Here is a 21811-nt window from a genome sequence, read left to right as displayed (position 1 = left end):
TGTTGTGATAAGAAAAAATTCTCAAAACTCGCCTTGTGGCGTTGTAGAATCGACCCACCATTGTTTCTTGACCTCAGATGGAGACTGTCACGCGAGAGATGTCGAAGCTAAATTAAGTTAATGATATGATTTTCGATCACCAAAAAACGTCATTTGCGTGAGAGGTATGTTGGACTGGAAAAAGGAAAGAATCTCTTCGGTAAAGTTAACCAATTAAATACTGAGACACTCAAGTGTGATTGACCATACAGACGACATGGCGGTGTTTGGCTTACAGAATATACACTGCCATGGTCATGGGTGATCCGCCCAAATGACACTCATGTGGCAATGTGTAACTGATCGTATAGACATCAGTATGGCAACGTGTAAGTGATGGCACACACTATAACACATGACAAGGTGCAAATAGGCTTGCAGATAACAACATGGCAATGTGTAACTGATCATATAGACATCGATATGACAACTTGTAGGTGAAGGTATAGACCACGATATATGCTAGTGTGGAATAGCCTTGCAGACAGGAACATGGCAACGTGTAACTGATCGTATAGACATCGACATGGCAACGTATAAGTCATGGTACATATCACGTTATAATAATGACAATGTGCAAATAACCATACCAACAGGAGCATGGTAATGTGTAACGGATCGTATAGACATCCATATGGCAACGTGTAAGTGATGGTAAATACCTTGACTCATGGCAGAAACGGACGTGGTAATGTGTAACTGACTGTGTAGAGATCGACTTCATGATTGAAGTAATGATGTTATGATTGACAATGTTCATGCTAAATGTCGGTTAGAATCTAAACCTGATCAGTGCCATTTGTTTCAAAGACCCAACCATGATAATGATGGAAAAACACTTGGCTGGTGGAATGGGTGGTAGTTCTCACAACACAAAACTTGCTGATGTCGAGAAAGTACGTCAAGACTTTCCCGAAACCTGGCTATGGTCTACCATTTCCACTGGGTAATAAGTACAACCGCTTCAAATCGTGTCATCAAACATTTACCTGACTTACAGCCCTTGATAAAACCCGGCCTATACAGACATCCCAACCTTACCTCTTGCAACATGCTAAGCTTGCTAAAATGAGTTATAATATCCTGCTGAAACACGCGTTATGGTCCCTGTACCGTGCTTGGCAAACATGCTCTTTCACATCACTGACTTGTGATAAAGATGTCTTGATTATTTCCACACATTCTGCCATACTTTGCACATGTAGCTTTGTTGCACACAAACGACTATGTGATTAATGGTTTAATATAAAGAGAGGGTGTGCAAGGCAGGTTTTCAAGATTAAATACTGATCATAAATTACTCCCCCCCCCCATAAAAACCGGTACGTGAAAGTTAAGATACAGATTGGTATATCCGAAATGAAACGTTAGACCTACTTCATGTAAAACCGGGTACGCAAGTCTTGGAAATCTCGCAAATCGAAAAATCTTGTTCAGCAAACTACATGTACATATACTTAAGAACAGTATACCTTTGTAAGTTAGTGTAACAACGTATTGTTGACCACATATACACCACAAGACGATGCTTGATCCGCTGTATGAACTTCCAAAGGTCAGTAATTTTTGATCGTTAGGTCACAGACAGGACAATGTATGAATTTCCTTGTAGACACCGACACGGCAATGTATGATCGACTGGATAGGGCACCAACAAGGCAGTGTGTTGAATTGTATAGGACATCGACCGGCGAACATGTGATTGACCGTATAAGACACCGGCAGGCCAACGTGTGGTTTAACGTATATGACAGGATAATATGTAATTGACCGAAAAGGACATCGACTGACAAAGGTGAGCTTGACCGTATAAGACTCGAAAAGGGTAACGAGTGATTCACCATATAGGACCTCCATCTGGCAATGTGTGATTGACCGTATAGGACGCCGACAAACCCACGTGAGCTTGACCGTATATGACCCCGAAAGGGCAGTGCATGATTGACATGACGTTGCCGTGTAGATGCTCTGTATTGCTATATTGAGGTTTTGTCGATAGACATCATACGTGTACGTATTTTGAACGGCATTGCTTCATTCGTTTTAAAGACCTGAACGTGATGTTTGAGAAAACCGTGGCTGCTGGATTGAGTGGTGGATTCCACACTACAAAACTTGTAACAGTCGAGAAAGTACGACAAGAGTTTCCAGAAACCTGGCTATGGTCTTCTGTTACCACAGGGTAATCGACCACTGTTAGAAATCTTGCGCTCAGACTGAGCATTTCCTCATTTCTTATTACCTTTAGAAATATCACAACCCTCGATGCTGCATTCCTCGTATAGCCAAGCTCTTGTCCTGCAAAGACATCTATAGACTGTTTTCATTGCTTTTATTAGTTGGTTATGGCGCCTGAAAGCTTAAGACGGTCGCCACTAAAGCGATATACCTACAACATACTGACTGCTTTAGTTAACCATGCGCATTTACATCAGGAATAATGACTTACTTTTTGAATGAAGTGAAATTATTGAATAATTGAATATACAAAGTTAATCATATTATAAAATGATAAGGCGGAAATATAACCTCCGAAGGCTTGTTTTATCCCAACATAAGTGTCAGAAAAAGAACTTATGAAGATGGTGAAATAATAGTAAAAGTTTACAGAAAGTTAAACTTCTTAACCTTGCTCACATGTGCGTTAAGGTAGTGGCGGTCTGATCACCCTATACTGGTTATTATGACAGAGAGACAGATTATATTATAGAGATTGAGACATTCTCTTTATTTAGACATAAAAAAACAGCTTAAGGTTTTAGCAGTTAGTTTCTAACGACATGGAGTTGCCTATTATGGAGTATTCACGCAATGTTTACACCTGTATTGATATAATATCGGGACTAATGAAGAATTCGTATTTTATATAGTTGTTTCACATGGCAATCTGTGACACGTGTGTACAGAGTTGTAGGTTATAACACACATATATCACTAACCAGTAGCATTCATACCATAACTACACAGACTTCTTTCCGGAGATGGCTATGGCAGGAGGAATGGTGCCCACTGGGGCAATAGGGGCCGGAAACAAAGGTTCGTCTAAACTAAAGGAGGTGTCCAAAATTCGACAAGACTTCCCAGAAACGTGGTTATGGACGGACACAACAATAGGGTAATCAACAAACCTCAGAACTCTTCTCCTAGCCTATTGGTCCGAAAACTCCGCTTTCTAACTTCATACCTATGCCAAATACTAAACTTCCATCACCCTAGAGAGCACTGATGTGTGTCCCCGCACTATACTTTACAGTGACAGTTCAGAGAGAGCATTGGACCTGAGCCAGATAAGAAGTACACATCTCATATTTGTTTATTTACAAAGGCTCGTTTACATTGTTAAAGCATTCCGTGTTGTCAGCACGATTTGTTCAGCGGCTGTTGTTGTTTAGAAATCTTAATTAATTAAAACGTGTGAAACAGGCGACATTTCTAAAATGCTGAAGGTACTGGTAGCTATTTTGGCCAACTTGTGGATCCTGTATTGAAAATTCCAAATTGAGATTCGCCAGACCTATGGAAGCATACATTTTAAAACCGAATTAAGGTACCTGGCTGAGTGTGACAAAAGTAGCAGTAGAATAAATAAAGCTGGTATTTTAGGGCTGAACAACAATGACCGATTTCCTTGATGTCAGAAGGACCGAAAGATAGGGTAACTATACTCGTTTTAAACTTTAATGCCAAAATAAAAATGCCGGGAAAAGTTTTGAAGCAGTGAAAGTATCATCTGGGGTATGAATGGCGTAATCAAAGGAAACACTGCTTTTGCCTATGCATGAGATCGTTCCTGAAATCGGAATTTTAAACTAATACGGTGTTGTGTATATTCATTGTTAGTAGTCACAGTAGGCAGTTTTTATCAAGGATGCATTTTTGCGCCCACCTATATAGCGCTATTTGGTTTGAACTGGGTATAAAATGATGAAAAAGTGCACTGTTCTTGCCTATCTCAAAACAATGTTAGGATGTAGTGCTGTATGTGATTAACGTGTGTCCTGGTTGAGTGGCCCATGCTAGTTACATCCGGAATAACGGATTTTTCTTTTTTTATACTGAACTTTGCGAGTTTGGACCATTCAGTAATGTTACAAAGTCCTCTTACAAGGCCCATGTAGGAGGTTTCACGAACAGTGCTTTTGACAAGTCTTAAGTCAGCACTCAACTTCCCTCAGTGTACTGGTGTAAGAGGAATTCTATAAAATCTCTAAAAACTTAAACATAAAATTCAGCTAGTTCAGAGTTGTCTGTTATCAAGTATTTTTACAGCGTACTTACCTGTTGTGTTTACAGCACTGTGGATAACAAAGAATTCCTACACAATATAGGCGTGTAATTTTATAGGACTGTAGGCCTACATGTTAATAAAGGTAATATACAGAACACTATTGAGCCTGTTATCGTATATATAGTTGGGACTTCTGATGGTATAGGGAAGTAGAATAGGAAATAGGAATTCACAGAACATATATACAGGTAGTTACAGACGATGAAAAAATCTCGCAGCATTTGGCATCTGATGGTGCAGATTTATAGGTTGTAAGTACTCACGTAGTCTATAGGATGTGTATCTGTGCTTGACGGGAAAATCACACATTTTGGGGGGTTCTGGTTGTAGAGACGCGGGTTACGGCGTATTCAGGGAGTCTATGTGTATGGCGGTAAGGATACATAATTTGTGCTTCTAAAGCATTCAAAATTATATTGCTGTTTAGTAGTTCAGCGTATAGGGTGTAAGAATATTCCTCCGGTCTAAACCGCTGATATGATACATATCAGTGAGAGATAACTGTGGACAATCTGTAGCATCCGATATACGGTGGTACACATATATTGCTGAAAAATTATTCACATATAGCATATATACCTATAACTACGCAGACATCTATCCGGAGATGGCCTTCGGAGGAATGGTGAACTCTGGGGGAATAGGGGCGGGGAACAAAGGTCCAGGCAAACTCCAGGCAGTATCTAAAATTCGACAAGACTTTCCAGAAACGTGGTTATGGACGTACACAACAATAGGGTAATCCTGACAACCTGTGCATATCTGAATATGAACCGAAGAAACCTTCTGCTACTGTGCTGTACCGAAAACTCCGCTTTCTGAACCTACGCCTTTGACCAGTGCCAATCTTAAATAGCAAAATAAAGTACTGCTGTATGTTATGTGCTATACTCTATATTCAGGTTCCAATGAAAAAGCACTGACTTAGGGGTTTGTTGTATCCTCGTTGAATATCCATTGTCCTCTAGGAGAACAATTGAGAACACAACTCTGGTATAACATAATGCGTTTTGTATAGCTGTGGTTGTTTGAAAATAGTTTATAATATTTATCGTGTGGCATTAAAAACTGAACCCGTTCTTAATAATAGACTCTTCTAAGATGCATAAGTTACTCGCTTGACTGTTCAGTGAAATCTCGAAGTTGACAATTGCAAGATCCAGTTTAAGCATGGATTTTAGCAACCAAGTAATAGAGCCTAATAATACTAATGTGATAAAGAAACAGTAATGTATGAAATAAAGCAGGTGTTACAATAGTTAACATTAATGACTGGCTTTCATTGATGTTGGAAGTTCCCTAAAATATACTGTAAACACTTTATTGATGCAAATATTCATATGAGCCCCATCCTATACAGGTGTTACAAACAAACGTTTGTATATACAGGTATCTGAATTGTTCAGTCAACGTAAACTCTGCTTCTGACAGGATCGTTCCTCGGAAGTGAGTTTTAAATGAGTCCAGTGCTTTTTATATTCAGTTCGAGCAAAACACCACAGCATTTTTTGTAATTGGCAAGTAGGATGGTTTGCACACACTTGAATATCGAGAACTGGTGTCGATTCATAATATACAAATGTGGCTAAGTGTATATGTGTCTTTTTTATCGCTGGTAGCCATCTTTGTGTTGGAGATGAAGTGGTCTATCTTTTATTTTGTGATTTTGTAACAACACAAGAGTTTGCTGAGATTTGAACGTTTCTGTTTCTATAAGCCCCACCCATCTGGGATTTCCTGGAGTCTGTTAAGGTAGTCCCCGGGGGTCAGGCCCAAGTGGTGAGTAAAGCAGGCCCAGGGTTAAAAGAGGTATCCAGAGTAAGGAAAGTCTTTCCGGAAACATGGCTCTGGACGTCCCAGAATGTTGGGTAAACTGACACAACTCAAAAGGCATTTTCTTCTCGTGTGAAAAACCTCACACTTTAATGCCAGCCATTTTCTTTAAAAGCTTTGAAATATACCGTCTTTATTTGAAATTGCACATGTAAACAGCATTGTAGACCAAAGATAAGTTTCCCATTTATCTCTGTCATGAGCAATAGTTGCTAAATAGGAACACGATCATATCCTTTCGGCATTAGAACAGGTGTCTCTGTAAGTCTTTTAACCAAATTTTTTTCAACTTTGTTATACTTGTCTGAGAAATAATTTACCAAATGACTATGATAACGGACTACTTTTCTGTCAAGCACTATTAAACACTGGACCCACCTCCCCGACCACTCCCACCAACATACACACCAAATAAAAATAATACGCCCTCCTTCTAATGTGATTAGACTGAAAAACTTTCCATGTGTACAGGGAGACAGGATCATCGAAACATACGGCAAACTGTAGTTAAGCCTAAACAAACATCTAGTTTTACTTTACCCACTGAAATATTTCCCTACGGACTGAATCGTATTCTGCAATGCTTTTCCCGCCAATCCCATTTCTTGAAGCGCTTCTCTGTGTTCTTTCTTTTATCTTACACCCTTGTAGTATCATACCTTTCTTTATATCTATAACATTTGTAACATTAAAGAGGTTATATGGAAGATTTTTGGCAAAAAATCTGTCAGCGTTAATAAATTCAGTCAAATTTGTGCACCGTGTGAACCATTGTTGGTAAATGCCGAAAACTGCATTTGAATAGCGAGCATGGATTTATTGCCAAAAATTTCAGGTACAGCCTTTTAATTTGAGCGAAATATTAAGAGGAGCAAAAGTAAAAAAAGATGGTACATGAAAATGTCTAAACTATTTCTTTCATGTATTTTAATTTTTTAAGAAACTTTGAAATCCCAAGCAAGTTATCCCTAGTACCTTTTTTGTGTTCATTTATATCAGTTTCCGCCAACTGAAATTCAGTCTAACATTTATTTATTCCTTTTTTTCCCAACTTTCAGGTTATTGTATATTTTTCATCTCTGAAGCATAATCAAAGCATAATTATATTATTATAGACATTCTTATTAAAGTTGCCATATATCTATTTACTTGACGGTGTAACATGCAACTGTGCTTTCTTTGTTTCTAGAACTAATGGCACTGCCAGGATATCAGCAGTGGTTCCGGATACGATAACATCTTGGGTAGCTAGCGCATTTGCTGTCAACCCCGTTAGTGGACTAGGAGTGGCGCCAAGTACAGCTCAGGTGCATTATCCGAACTATTTCTGTAATAAGCGAGACGGTTGTTTCCAGTGCGCATGTTCGGTATTTCTTTTCTGAAGCAGAAACTGTATGTTTAAGCAGCATTGTTACTCTCGGTAGTCACATTCAATTCCGCCAATTTCTTACATTTCGTGACAAATGCGACTTTTAGTTTATATGGACTCGAACACGATTTTAAGTCGAAAGTTTTAAAAAATGTAAGAACACAAAAACCGGAACAGAGCTGAATCCTGGGCCGTCACAAAAGTCCGCGTGTTTTTGTTTTTGCCAGGTGTGGCCAATTCTGCGCATGTTTACTGAGGCACCAGTCGCAACAGCTATCTGGCTCATTGATGATATTGTAGTTTATATACAATACCGAAATGAGCGTCGGACACAGAATACTTCGGGGATTTAACATACATGACCAATAGCCTTATGTTATACATATATTTTTAGTATTTCATAAAATTCATGGACAATCTTTATTTAATGGAGAACATTACGCGCTTGAAACAAGCGGCATACTCTTTTGTTATTTAGCAATATACGTCACTGTTTCTGCATTGTTGTTTTTATGAAAAGAAGAGGTTGTTAGTGAGCAATGGTGTGTGGCAGAGAATGGTGTGTGGCATGATGTGGAACCGGATTGTATAGACATGTGAATTGAGAATCACTCCCAATAATTCAGAACGTACATTTATCATCCATATGTATTTAAGCAATGTAGTGAGCAGTTGGATTGAAAACACTAAGGTCAATATGCTTTTAGCGGTACTTCACAGGATTAACCTTGGTAACCTTTTCTTTGCAGATTGAAGCTTTTCGACCATTTTTCGTGAGCTTGAATTTGCCTTACTCTGTGGTAAGAGGAGAGCAAGTCGTCCTCCAGGCTATCGTGTTTAACTACTTGACTGTTGATCTGGACGTAAGTGTGCGTTTTAACTGATTATGCTGTCTCCATTATGAATTCATGCAGTCGGAGGCAAGTCAAACACTACCTTTGAAGATTAACGTTTCTTCTAACATTATTTCAATCAAATTGGATACGTTCTTCTAGCCGGATGGTCTTATGCAGTACCAACATATTTGTCTGGTGCTGGCCATGATATGGCTGAAATATTGCCGGTGTAGCATTAAGCCATAACCATTCATTTAAAGTTGACCACTTCGGTGTCTTTATTGTTAGAGTGTCCGCCTCGAAAAACCTAGATCAAAACCGGATCGGCTCATACCAAAGACTTTGAAAATGGTACTTACTGCATGACACACAGAGGTTAGAGGAAGGAAACGGAGCTGGTTGGCTCGGTGTCAGTATAATGTGGCTGCATGTGTGGGGTGTCATGTCTGGTGTCTTTGGCATAATATTTCATTGGCAGCAACACTCGGCAACTTGGACTCCCTGTCCTCGTCGTCATACGGCTGAAAAATTGTTCCTCATTAGAACGCCATACTGGAGGCAACAGACACGACACCCCACCTATAGTCACAGTATATTGACACAAAATTGTACACATCTTGGTGTATGCCCTTATGCTGAGTGACAAGGCAGTGAAATGCTAAGATTGCCAAGTTTGTGGTCGTAGATCACATCGAATTGGTAGGCCCGAAAGAGTACATGAATTATCCCATAGATCTAAGCATCAAAGCCTTTCGCTCTGAATGTAAGAAGTACTTGATGAATATATTTGAATCGTTTTACAGGTGCTCGTAACGCTTGGAGAATCTGAAAACTACCGGAACCTGGTTGTGGATGCTTTAGGGCACACCAAAGTGACAACCAGTGCACAGACGGAAACGATCCACGTGAGTTTAAATTTGTTGTAAGCAATTTTAATGTATGGTATTTGAAAATGTTGTATAACATTTACCTTTCCATTATCTTTGTTTATTATATTAGTCATCCGCTCTTTCAGCAAGTATTAATTTACAAGGAGCTCTAAACTAAATAATTTAGCAATCCCTAATTGATAAAATTTGATACGTTTTACGTCAATGCACAGAATAGTGGTCAGTTTTAAGTGTAGACCATTGTGCGATTGCAGCTGAAGGCAGGCCAGGCCAGGTCTGTTTACTTCCCCATCATACCCGCTGTCCTCGGTTCCGTGGACGTACTGGTCAAGGCACAGTCATCAGTAGCCGCCGATGCGGTTAAGAGACAACTGCTGGTTGAGGTAGGTGTTCACTAAATATCTGTTTGATGGTGTGACGTTTCTGAAAATAGATAGAATCTATGGAAGACGGATGTGGTCACTCGCGTTTTGGAGCCGCGTCTTACAAAATCTGTGTCTTATAAAACCCGCGGGTCAAGAACACAAGAGTTTAGGTAAGCAAAAACGGCTCGATTTTGTAGTATAATTCCCGTGTATCCCATCATAAAATCCCGGGGGTCAAGATTAAAGAATAACCGCGTGATTTATTACACTCGTGTTCTCTACTCGCGGGTTTTGTAAGAGGCGGTTCCAGAGCGTAAGTAGCCACATTCTTCTTCCGTAAGTATCAACATGGTCTATAAAGCCAACTTAACGACAAGCATTTCGATGCTATTTTGTCTATATTTCCGAATGAGATATTGAGCTGCAGTCAAGTGGTGGTTTCAAGTTTTAAAAAAAGTTAAATCTAGTCCTTGCTCATCATACTAGATTTCTGTCCCACTCCTCTCCCACATCACGTTTGCATGGTGTACAATTTGAACACCTTAATTTATTGTCACAGGCTGAGGGTGTTCACCATGAGTTTAATATCCCAGTCACGGTTGACTTGAAGAATACGAACATCTTCAGCAAGAAAGTGTCAATCAACCTACCGGAAGGCGTCGTGACTGGGTCTGAGCACGCACGCGTCACCGCCATTGGTAAACCGTGAAGTTAAACCAGGAACTCCTGTACAACCAAATTTAAATAAGATATATGCATGTTTCATGCCAGAGGAAAGACAATAAGTATTTATATGACATCGGATTCGTAATAACTGTTTATTATAATAATATTCCAGCAAATCATAACTGAACCAATTTGTTAAGTACGGAGCATAGTTTTATCATATACCACTTTTTTTTTTAGCTACATACGCCGCTTGGATTATTGGTGCTTTGACTATAATGAAATGTGTTTAGGAGACAATAATTAGGCCTATATGTCTCAGTAGATTAACAAATGATGTGTTCAATAGTGAACCTATTACAGGTGACCTTTTGGGTCCAACCATCAGTAACCTGGATAGCCTGTTAAAAATGCCGTACGGGTGTGGAGAACAAAACATGCTGAACTTTGCTCCGGACATCTTCGTCATGAAATATCTGACAGCTACTAACAACCTGTGGGGAGGAATCAAACAGAAAGCCATCGGGTTCCTGGAGAAAGGTAAGATCGTTAACCATATTTCTCTTGCACAAAGCCAGAATGGCAATGTGAAGAAGGGCATTATGCAGTCGGTCCTTTCCTTTTTAATATGCTTGGAAGATTTTGGGTGAAATAGGGATTGTAGATCCATTTGTTTTTTTGTTTTTGTATTTTTCAGTTTTTTTTTTCAAGTTACTATGTTTAAGACATGATGTTAGTAATATAGGTCTATTTGCGCCTGACGTGTATGTTCGTGGAACTGTACTGAAATAGCACCTGTTTTATAGGTCTCGGATATATTGTATAGAATGCTAAGTTGTCTGTAACCCCACCTTCATTTAATCAAGTTTGCTATATACAACTTTATCTACAATTACAAAGCCTATTGCGGAGTACCAAACTTTCTGACATCAAGGTGTGTAATCTCTGTAGTTAAAGGAGAAGAGAACATGAAAATGATGTCAAAATCAGATGAAAGAGAGTCAAAACTTATTTGCAAATATGATCTTCCGTATTTTGGGGGATTTTTTTTTTAAGAGAAAAGGGTATTTGAAAATATTATTATGGTGGGTATTTGGGACCAACTTTTGGGATTTATCGTTGTTGCATAATAATGCTCTAAATAAGGATGTGATGCTTGTCTAACAAATTTGTTTGAATATAAATTTGTTGTTTATATCGAAACATGTGTATTTAACCTAAATTATGATAATATTTATGAACATATTAAAAATATAAATATGATCCAAATTGAGGTTTAATAAATTTGTCAGCTGAAGAGAATAAATTCTAGTGCAAAAATATTTATTAAACCTGTGTTACATCCTCATTTATGACATTATTAAACAAAGACTATAAATACCAAAAGGTGGTCCCAAATATCCACCATACAAAAATTATTTTCAAGTGTATTTTTCCCCTTAAGGAAAAATCGGGACAAATGTTGAAGACGACATTTAGGAATAAATTGTCGCTCTCTTTCATCTGAACTTTATGTCATTTTTATGTTTTCTCCACCATTAAGCTAACAGTTGCCTCGGGAATCTGTGGAGACTATTTCCAGCTTTCAACAGTAAAGGAGGTCGATGTATGCTTTCTATAGAACTCGTAATGTATATGAACTAATGTGGATTATTGCTCTTCAGGCTACCAGCGTGAGTTGACGTATCAACACAAGGATGGCTCATTCAGTGCCTTTGGCGATAATGATCCTTCCGGAAGTATGTGGTAAGTTCAAACGTACTAAACCATGTAACATTAAATGGCTGCATACATGAAGTCTAATAATATAAATCCAGCCGTTAAAAATTCTATTGCACTTTAAACACGGAAATGGCATGGTAGAATCTTTAAGCAGACATTGTTTGGTAAGTTTTACACATTGTTTTAATTCAGTGGTGTTCATCTGTCTCACAAATAATCCAAATGTATATATAAACGATCCCTATTTTAATGATTATTCATACTGGTTATTCTCAATTCTATTGAAGAAAATAATGAAGCTTAAGTTAAGTCAGATAGATTGATGGGTCAGTGTAAACAGGGAATTAAAAACAGAAATCAGCCCATATAAAAATCTACAAGGCGACAAATTCTAGGAATTGACACATCAGATTAATTATCATTGAATGAATTATCAATCAGTCTGCATAAGTATTTCTGCTTTTGCATAACGCTTATTGCTGCCTGGATGTACTATACTTTTCACAGCGATATTTTAAGTTTAGTGTTCAAAAATATTAGGATTAAAACACTGGAAACCTTCGGATGGTCGTGGGTTTCCTCCCACCATAATGCTGGCCGCCGTCGTATAAGTATGGCTTAAAACACCAATCAAATAAATAAATAAACAAACCATTTTGATTATTGGGGTTTGCTTTTGGTATCAATGTGCAGATCTCACGTATAAAACAATAAAAATCTGATGGCCAGACGCGATCATTTAATTTTTTTTATACCTTTCAGGGAATGATTCTTAATAAAGGCTTTCATCTCGTTATCATTACACTGATTTTCTGTGATTCATTTGTCCAGGTTAACGGCGTTCGTTGTGAAATCATTTCACCAGGCAAAATCCTTTATTTTCATTGATGACGACACTATCAAGCGAGCTGTTGATTGGATGATAACGAGGCAGAACAGCGACGGGAGTTTCCCTGATCCGGGGCGCGTCATACACAAAAACATGCAGGTATTTGACATGTGTATTTCACACATCGGATACGTTTACCAGTTTTCACCTAAGCATATAGACATGGATGTATTTCACACATCGGATACGTTTACCTGTTTTTACCTAATTATGTAGACATGGATGTATTTCACACGTCGGATATGTTTACCTGTTTTCACCGGATTATGTAGACATGGATGTATTTCATATATTGGATACGTTTACCAGTTTTCACCTAAGCATGTAGACATGGATGTATTTCTCACATCGGATACGTTTACCAGTTTTCACCTAAACATGTAGACATGGATGTATTTCACACATCGGATACGTTTGCCCGTTTTCACCTAAGCTTGTAGACCTGGATGTATTTCATACATTGGATACGTTTTCCAGTTTTCATCTAAGCCTGGAGACATGGATGTATTTCACACATTGGATACATTTTCCAGTTTTCACCAAAGTATGTAGACATGGATGTATTTCTCACATCGGATACGTTTACCAGTTTTCACCTAAGCTTGTAGACCTGGATGTATTTCATACATTGGATACGTTTTCCAGTTTTCATCTAAGCCTGGAGACATGGATGTATTTCACACATTGGATACATTTTCCAGTTTTCACCAAAGTATGTAGACATGGATGTATTTCTCACATCGGATACGTTTACCAGTTTTCACCTAAGCATGTAGACATGGATGTATTTCACACATCGGATACATTTACTAGTTTTCACCTAAGCATGTAGACATGGATGTATTTCACACATCGGATACGTTTACCAGTTTTCACCTAAGCATGTAGACATGGATGTATTTCTCACATCGGATAAGTTTGCCAGATTTTACCTAAGCATGTAGACATGGATGTATTTCACACATCGGATACGTTACCAGTTTTCACCTAAGTATATTGACATGGATGTATTTTACCCATGGGATACGTTTACCAGTTTTCAACTTAATACACGTATAGATTCAGTTCTTTGATGCTTTTTTTGTTTTTTGCTTTATACACGCAGACAAACGGGTGCACACAAACATGCTGCTCGTAGTTGTGGTATCGTAGTAAATGTGCGAAAACTAAACTCGCATGAACTGATAATTGAAATGTGGATTGTGGTTTAAAGCTCGGTCTTGTGCCTGCAATCTTTGAAGCATTGCTGGATTGCCACATGGTTATCACTTCCGAACTGCTTAGGATTTCATTTTGTATAAAATTTGATAGGGTATCAGATTCAATACATCTGTAACATTAACATATTTTGCAGGGAGGATCGGCGTCCCGGACCAGCTCTGACGTCATTTGTCCTCATTGCCTTGATGGAAAACAACGACCTCGGGGACGTAAGTGTAGTCTTCTGATAGCATAATTCATGTTATATAAAGGTATGGAGACAATAAGGCGTAATTCGTTACAAGAAGATCATTATCATTTTAGCTGTCTTACTAAAAGAAGACACCGTCGTGATCAGGCAGAAAAACAGTGTTAAGCTTAAATACAGGACAATACAAAAAGAGTCTTTACAAGTAATAGCAGCTAATATATGAGAAGGATAATACTATTTTCACCAGTTAGCTTCAAAAGATACTGTAGTCCAAAAAATACTTTACAAGAGCGTAAAGGAAAACGATAGTTTTTAATGTACATGTAACTGTAATGGTTTAAATCGTGGCCTTTTGTGTTCTTTGACCGTATTGCATATACCTTTCAACGATAGTTTTAATGTACATGTATCTGTAATGGTTTAAATCGTGGCCTTTCGTGTTCTTTGACCGTATTGCAATACTTAAAACGATAGTTTTAATGTACATGTATCTGTAATGGTTTAAATCGTGGCCTTTCGTGTTCTTTGACCGTATTGCAATACTTAAAGTTTAGAACTGTTTTTTTGATTTTGACGGTAAACATTATGTTTTCTTGTGATGTCAGAGTACGGAGCAGAGAATTCAGACAGCAGCCGTCAAGGCTCGTGGATACCTAGAGGCGAAGCTGCCAACCATGACCAATGAATACAGCTTGGCCATTACAACATATGCTCTAGTTTTGGCCCAGAGTACCATGGCGGGAGACGGCTCTACACAAGCTCAACGCTCGCGCCATCAACAAGGGTAGGGGAAAGACATGTCCACTGTTGATATTATAGTTTCTATTTACTTCGTTATGAGGAGAATGAATTTTTGAATACCATCAATGTATTTAATGAAATATTGCTCTACATGAAACAGTAAAACTGATTCGTTATGTGCCGAGGGATATTACCTCTCTAAGTCTACTCTTGCATATTTATATTTCCACAGGAAACATTTGCCATTTGTTGCAGTGAAACACGAATCAAAGAGATTTTCATTAGCTTCTTAATTAACCATAGAAAATAAAATGAATGTAACCCCAAAAGACCTCCTGTACATGTCTTGTTACTAACGTGATGTCTATGCTTTAAAGTGAACATAGAGTCAACCACTAAAGCTGAATTAATTATTAACGTAGTTGTCCAGAAATGTTCTAAAAATATTTTTAAAAATTCTACACCGCTTATTCAGCAAAATAAATAGTAAACAATCGTCAGTACCTAGCCACACATTTGGTGACACCATTTTGCCATGTTATAGCTATCTACAGTGACGTCACAAAACCTAGGAGCTCTCCCGTACCATCGGTATTAAACAATGTGACAGTGAGAAAATGCAAAAAAAGAAAAAAAAAAAAAAAACGCCTGATACCCAACCGAAGAGTATCAGCTCTGTTCCGTGTTAAAAGGGAGGATGTTTCTTTTAGTTTGGCGCTAGGTCAGGGCTATTCGTGTACACAACGTCATGTTTTAGCGATCCTGCTATATCCTGATATATAGTGGCAGACTTTATGTTCACTTTAAACAAGGAATGATTTCAAGAGCCAGTTTATTTTGTGATATTTCAGATGGTACTCGCCATTGGGAGGTTAGGGAAGAGATTAAAAAGCCATCCACATCTCGCTGGACTCCGCCGAATGACGCTAAAGCTCGTGACGTAGAAGTGACGTCATACGGCCTGCTGACGTACGCTGAGAGAGACCAGCTGAATGACGGGATACAAATCATGAAGTGGATCGTCTCCCAGAGAAATCCGAGCGGCGGGTTCAAGTCCACTCAGGTATGTAATACCGCTTCTCAAGAGGCCTTGTTTGGACTTTATTAGAAAATGATTTGGTTAAATGAAAGATGGCTTATCACAAATTTAAAATTATACATCGGATTATAATATTGAAAGAGGATGCTTAATGGATGCATATTAGACTTGTATCTACTGAATACAAATGAAATTTAAATAGAAGCTGCTTCTTTGTATTGGTGTGAGCCGTAAAACTTTTTATGTCAGATTATAATTTTGTCAGTTAAATAAGTTTTTAAGAGGAATACATATCCCCTAGAGATTCATGAAGATATATACATGCAATCCACATTTATTGTGTGTGTTTATCAAAGACGATGCAAAAAAATGTCACGAATAATAATGCGTTCGGATTTCAAGGTCTAATTGTCGTTTTTATAAATTTCGTCGTCTAATTGATGCAGGACACGGTACTCGCTCTCCAAGCACTATCCGAGTTCGCTAAACTGATATACAGTCCCGAGTTCAATATTGAAGTAAACCTCCAGGCGGGCGAGCTCCAGAAGCACATCACTGTGAACAAGGACAATTCTGTTCTGCTCCAAACAATAGATGTAAGTCTGTGCTCAAGACCACATTATGGCGAACAAGCGCAATGTTGTACTGGTTTAAACAATAGATGTAAGTCTCTGCCCCAGAACATATTATGCTGAACAAGTGCATTGTTGTAATGCTGTAAACAGTAGATGTAAATCTCTGCTCCAAAACACATTATGGCGAACAAGCGCAGTGTTGTACTGCTGTAAACAATAGATGTAAGTCTGTGCTCAAGACCACATTATGGCGAACAAGCGCAATGTTGTACTGTTGTAAACAATAGATGTAAGTGTGTGCTCAAGACCACATTATGGCGAACAAGCGCAATGTTGTACTGCTGTAAACAATAGATGTAAGTCTCTGCTCCAAAACACATTATGGTGAACAAGTGCAATGTTGTACTGCTGTAAACAGTAGATGTAAATCTCTGCTCCAAAACACATTATGGCGAACAAGCGTAATGTTGTACTGCTGTAAACAATAGATGTAAGTCTGTGCTCAAGAAACGCATTATAGTGAACAAGGGAAATGCTCTACTACTGTAAACAAGATGTGTAAATCTGTGCCCAGAAACACATAATGGTGAACAAGGGAAATGCTATACTACTGTAAACAATATATGTAAATCTGTGCCCCCGAAACGCATTATTGTGAACAAGGGAAAGGATATACTGCTGTTAACAATAGATGTAAGTCTCTGACCCATAAACCCGTTATGGCAAACAAGGGCAATGGTATACTACTTCAAACAATAGATGTAAGTCTGTGTACCAGAAACACATTAATGGTGAAAAAGAACAATGGTGTACTGCTGCAAGCAATCGATGTAAATCTATGCTCCAGAAACACAATATGGCAAACAAGAGCAATGCTGTACCGCTGTAAACGATAGATGTAAGCCTGTGCTACAGAAACACATAATGGCGAACGATTGTTGTACAGCTGCAGAAAATAGATGTCTGTTCTCCAGAAACACATTACAGTGGACCAGGGCAATACTACACTGCTGCAAATAATAGATGTAAGTTTATAAAGTATCTATTTCTATTGCAGCTACCCAATGTACCAACAGTTGTTGATGTCCATGCTACTGGTCATGGCATGGCTCTAGTCGAGGTAAGATTATTAACTGGTTTAGATAATATTTTTGAGGGTGTGTGTGTTGGGGGGGGGGGGGGGGGTGGAGGGTACATTTTGAATATGATTGTTTATTTATTTGATTTATTCATTTGATTGGTGTTTTACCCGTACTCAGTAATGTTTCAGTTATACTACGGCGGCCAGCATTATGGTGAAAGAAAACCGGACATAGCCCGGTGGAAATCGACGATTATTCACAGGTTGCTGGCAGACCTTCCCACATACGGCCGTGTATATGATTGTATTTCTTTACAAATATGATTTATGTATAATCAGGAATAAAATTTATCGTTTTAATTCGATATCAGAATCTAATGATTTAGTGTATGACATCATCCGGCTGTGTAAGCTTTTTGGTATGATTGATATGACGTACATAAGCTGTCGGGGCCTCCGTGGCCAAGTGGTTAACGTACTTTCGCAGCACAATTCTCAAGAGCCTTTTATGTAGCAATGCGATCGCTGTGAGTTCATGTCTAGCTCATCTTCTTACTCTTTGTTGTGTACCGCTTAAAATATTAGTCAAGTAAAGAAGCTGTCTGATGCACAAAATCTTCTTCTAGGTATCTGTATCGTTCAATGTGGAAGCCGACCTCCGAACACCGTCCTTTGAAGTCCGGGCCCAGCTGTTGGAGGAGACGGTCAACCATCTCACGGTCCAAACCTGCACAAGGTACAGGCGCACTTGGTACCGCAACAGTAAATTGTGCTTGTCAGATACCTCTGACAATATGCTTTGGCTTCCTCTGGGCTCTGTTTGATTTCTTCCTTATGTAGTATAATAAACCTGAACCGGTTCCACAACGCGATGGCAGGCTAACTATTGTAACTGCCATGGCAACGCATGTTCAAGATACAGGTTGCCATGGTAGTTGCAATCATGTTAGCCTACCATCGGGTTCTGCAACCTGGCTGTCAAGTTTTCGTGAGTATTATAAGTGCTCCAATTAATGAAAAAGTAAATAAATGATCTGGGGGCCTCCGTGGCTCAGTCGGTTAGCGCGTTAGCGCAGCGTAGTGACCCAGAAGCCTCTCACCAATGCGGTCACTGTGAGTTCGAGACCAGCTCATGCTGGCTTCCTCTACGGCCGTATGTGGGAAGGTCTGTCAGCAACCTGCGGATGGTCGTGGATTTCCCCACCATAATGCTGGCCGCCCTCGTATAAGTGAAATATTCTTGAGTACGGCGTAAAACACAAAAAAAGTAAATAAATAATCTATATGTACCAGACATGACTAAATTCAGATGAGGTTCTATAGTGCACTGTAAGTGCTTTATATTTAGCCAGAAGATTTATTTTACTCTTCAGGGGACGATTCTACAAGAACTTTATTTATAAATTTGTTTTTGAAGTGACATTTACTAGGTGATCTAAATGGTAATTCCGTGGTGGCCAAAATAAGCTCTAAAATTTTATTTAAATGAGAAACAGCTTTGTGGAGTCGGCCCTCGGCCTTGTATACTTAAGCTCAGTAGTCAGTCCGGCTTGATGGCGAGTCGCCAATACGCGAGAAACTTAACTGTTTACTATAAGTAGAAAGGCATGCAAGTTGATTGTTACTCAGAGAATTCTTGTAAGATACAGCAACACGTGTTGCGGCTACACTTCCAGTAAGAACACAATTTCTCTCCACGTCAGGTCTCTCGTCGCCACAACTGGCATGGCTGTCCAGGAGATCGGAATCCCGAGTGGATTCGAGGCGGATGTCGAAAGTATCAAGAAGGTTAAAGGCATGAAGAGGGTAGAGACAGCGGACAGGAAAGTTATCCTGTACTTTGACGAAGTGAGATTCCTCAAGATCATAATACATAGTCTCTACATCCTACTCGTTGAGAATTGAAAGCCTTGAGGACGACTAGTCAGTCTAGAACCACTGGCAGTTAGTAGATACAAAAACTGGACTTGAAAATTCAAACGTCTTTCAGTATTTTCTTTAACATGGTGGAAAATTCCACGAGAAATACAGTGCTTTCCAGGAGAAAAATACTTCCCAAATACAGTGAAAGTTGTTATTGGGTTTTAGTCACATATCACATTTGTGTTATTCTCCACCACGCCCAACTCCCACCACCTTAGCCATAGTTTTTGTTTAACTGTTAAGTTATGGCTGTTTGTTTACAGTTCACCACCAGCCCTGTGTGCCTCTCTATGACTGCCCAGAGGACAGGTCTAGTCGCCAAGTCCCAGCCAGTCCCTATCCGGGTGTACGACTATTACTCCCCTGGTAGGCTATGTCTCAACACAATAGCTATCCATATAACTGCAGTCACACTGATATTGTCTCCGCCTACTGAGATGGGAAGGGAGATCCATAATGAAACTTACGTACCGACATATTTATGTAATTTGTCCGAGCCTGTATATGACGGTGGCAATAGTGGTTTATGGACGACCGGTGTCTCTTCAAAGACAATCCCTTTTATACATAACATTAAGTCAATAAATGAACTTGGATAAAGGTTATTTTTGCTGCTTTGAAAAATGACAGATCCATATAATTTGAAGTTTGAAAATATGCTATGAAGGTCAAATAACTGTATTTGTTTAGTGATCAACTTCTTGTTGCTGTGTACGTTTGACATGCGGATTACTGTAATGTCATTTAAGTCCTCCATGATTTTATCTACATGGTATGCTGCTCCTCGTTATTGTCTGGGTAATAAAAATTGTTTCAGAGTGATGTAAAGTATGAGTTTAATAAAACAACGCAAGTGATGTGTCGATTTGAAAATTTACACAGCTTGTGTTTGTGTTTTTACCATAAAACTTTTTACAAAAAAATTGTAGCACTAGAGATTTTAAAAAGGGTAGTTTGAAAAGGTTATGACGTCAATGCATGTTAGTCTACATTTTTAATCAAAACTAGTATATAACTTTCTAAATGTATCATATTTTTAAAAAATCAGTTATCGTTGGTGAAATCTTTCCCTATTTCCTACATGTTGAGCATGCAAACAGTATTTTTTGTACGATTTTAGTGTTGTATTTGCTCTTTCGTTTGCAGAGGATCAGGTGACTGTCTTCTACCAATCACAGCTCCTCAAACGGGCCTCCGTTTGTGACGTTTGTGCCGAATGCGGATGTAAGGTGTGTAAGACATCAAAACCTCGGGACTCTTTCACAGTATCTCGTAAATCCATTTTTTCATAAATGGCGTTGTCTGGTTTATTGTCATTAAGCGGCGTGATTTAGAGAAAATGTACGAAAAATATAATTAACACGTTTTGTGATTGAGAGTGGACGATTCTTCACAACTTGGCAGTTTGTTAAATTTGATGACCGAATCCCACTCATTCACCGTAGGACACCCTTTTCGAGTGTACTGTGTGATAATGGAAGAGGCGTTCTGTGTGAAAATGGAACACTTGTACTGTGTGATAAGGAAAGATGTTTACTGTGTCATACGGAAAGAGGTGTACTGTGTGATAATGGAAGAGGTGAACAGTGTGAAAAGGGAAGAAGTTACTGTGTGATAATGGAAGAGATTTACTGTGTGATAATGGAAGAGGTGTACTGTGTGATAATGGAAGAGATGTAATGTGTGAAAAGGGAAGAGGTTACTGTGTCATAATGGAAGAGGTTTACTGTGTCATAATGGAAGAGGTGTACTGTGTAATAATGGAAGAGGTGTACTGTGTCATAATGGGAAGTACAGACTTACAGTGGGACTAGGATATATTCCTTCAAAACACTTTGTATACTTTTGTCATTTCGTGAGGCTTTCAAAGACCCGAGAACATGACACGATTTGGAGAATAATCTGCAGAATAACCTGCCGTACCTCTCGAACTGTGAATATTTAGGTCATCTGCATAACTTGTATGTTTACTTTTTCATTTTATTTCAGACTAGAAAGTAAAGACGGTACCGGTAAATAACTCAAGACCACGGGATTCTTTTCATTCTGAATGTAAACACCATTAGTATATCAATGCAGCCTGCGCACAAATTTCTTCTCTTTTTGCCACGGGCAAAAATAAATTTCTCGCATTTATAAAAAAA

The 21811-nt window shown here is 38.7% G+C and overlaps 1 protein-coding gene across 1 annotated transcript in view; it reads left to right on the top strand.

Moving 5' to 3' along the window:
• The window catches only part of LOC135473260 (CD109 antigen-like), a 33447-nt gene extending 11636 nt beyond the window's left edge, over positions 1–21811 (top strand). Inside the window, 23 exon segments of the mRNA XM_064753107.1 lie at positions 3007–3154; positions 4898–4992; positions 6045–6195; positions 7350–7467; positions 8279–8392; positions 9169–9270; positions 9510–9638; positions 10180–10318; positions 10650–10826; positions 11951–12032; positions 12840–12996; positions 14252–14266; positions 14268–14327; positions 14914–15051; positions 15053–15092; positions 15901–16112; positions 16535–16684; positions 17721–17783; positions 18371–18480; positions 19448–19592; positions 19931–20033; positions 20814–20896; positions 21657–21811. Of these exon segments, the coding sequence (XP_064609177.1) occupies positions 3007–3154; positions 4898–4992; positions 6045–6195; positions 7350–7467; positions 8279–8392; positions 9169–9270; positions 9510–9638; positions 10180–10318; positions 10650–10826; positions 11951–12032; positions 12840–12996; positions 14252–14266; positions 14268–14327; positions 14914–15051; positions 15053–15092; positions 15901–16112; positions 16535–16684; positions 17721–17783; positions 18371–18480; positions 19448–19592; positions 19931–20033; positions 20814–20896; positions 21657–21668 (2543 nt within the window). The 3' untranslated portion in view covers positions 21669–21811.

The sequence above is a fragment of the Liolophura sinensis genome, chromosome 8, assembly GCF_032854445.1.
Source record: "Liolophura sinensis isolate JHLJ2023 chromosome 8, CUHK_Ljap_v2, whole genome shotgun sequence".
NCBI classification, from domain to species: domain Eukaryota; kingdom Metazoa; phylum Mollusca; class Polyplacophora; order Chitonida; family Chitonidae; genus Liolophura; species Liolophura sinensis.
This window is presented reverse-complemented; position numbering and strand designations above follow the sequence as displayed.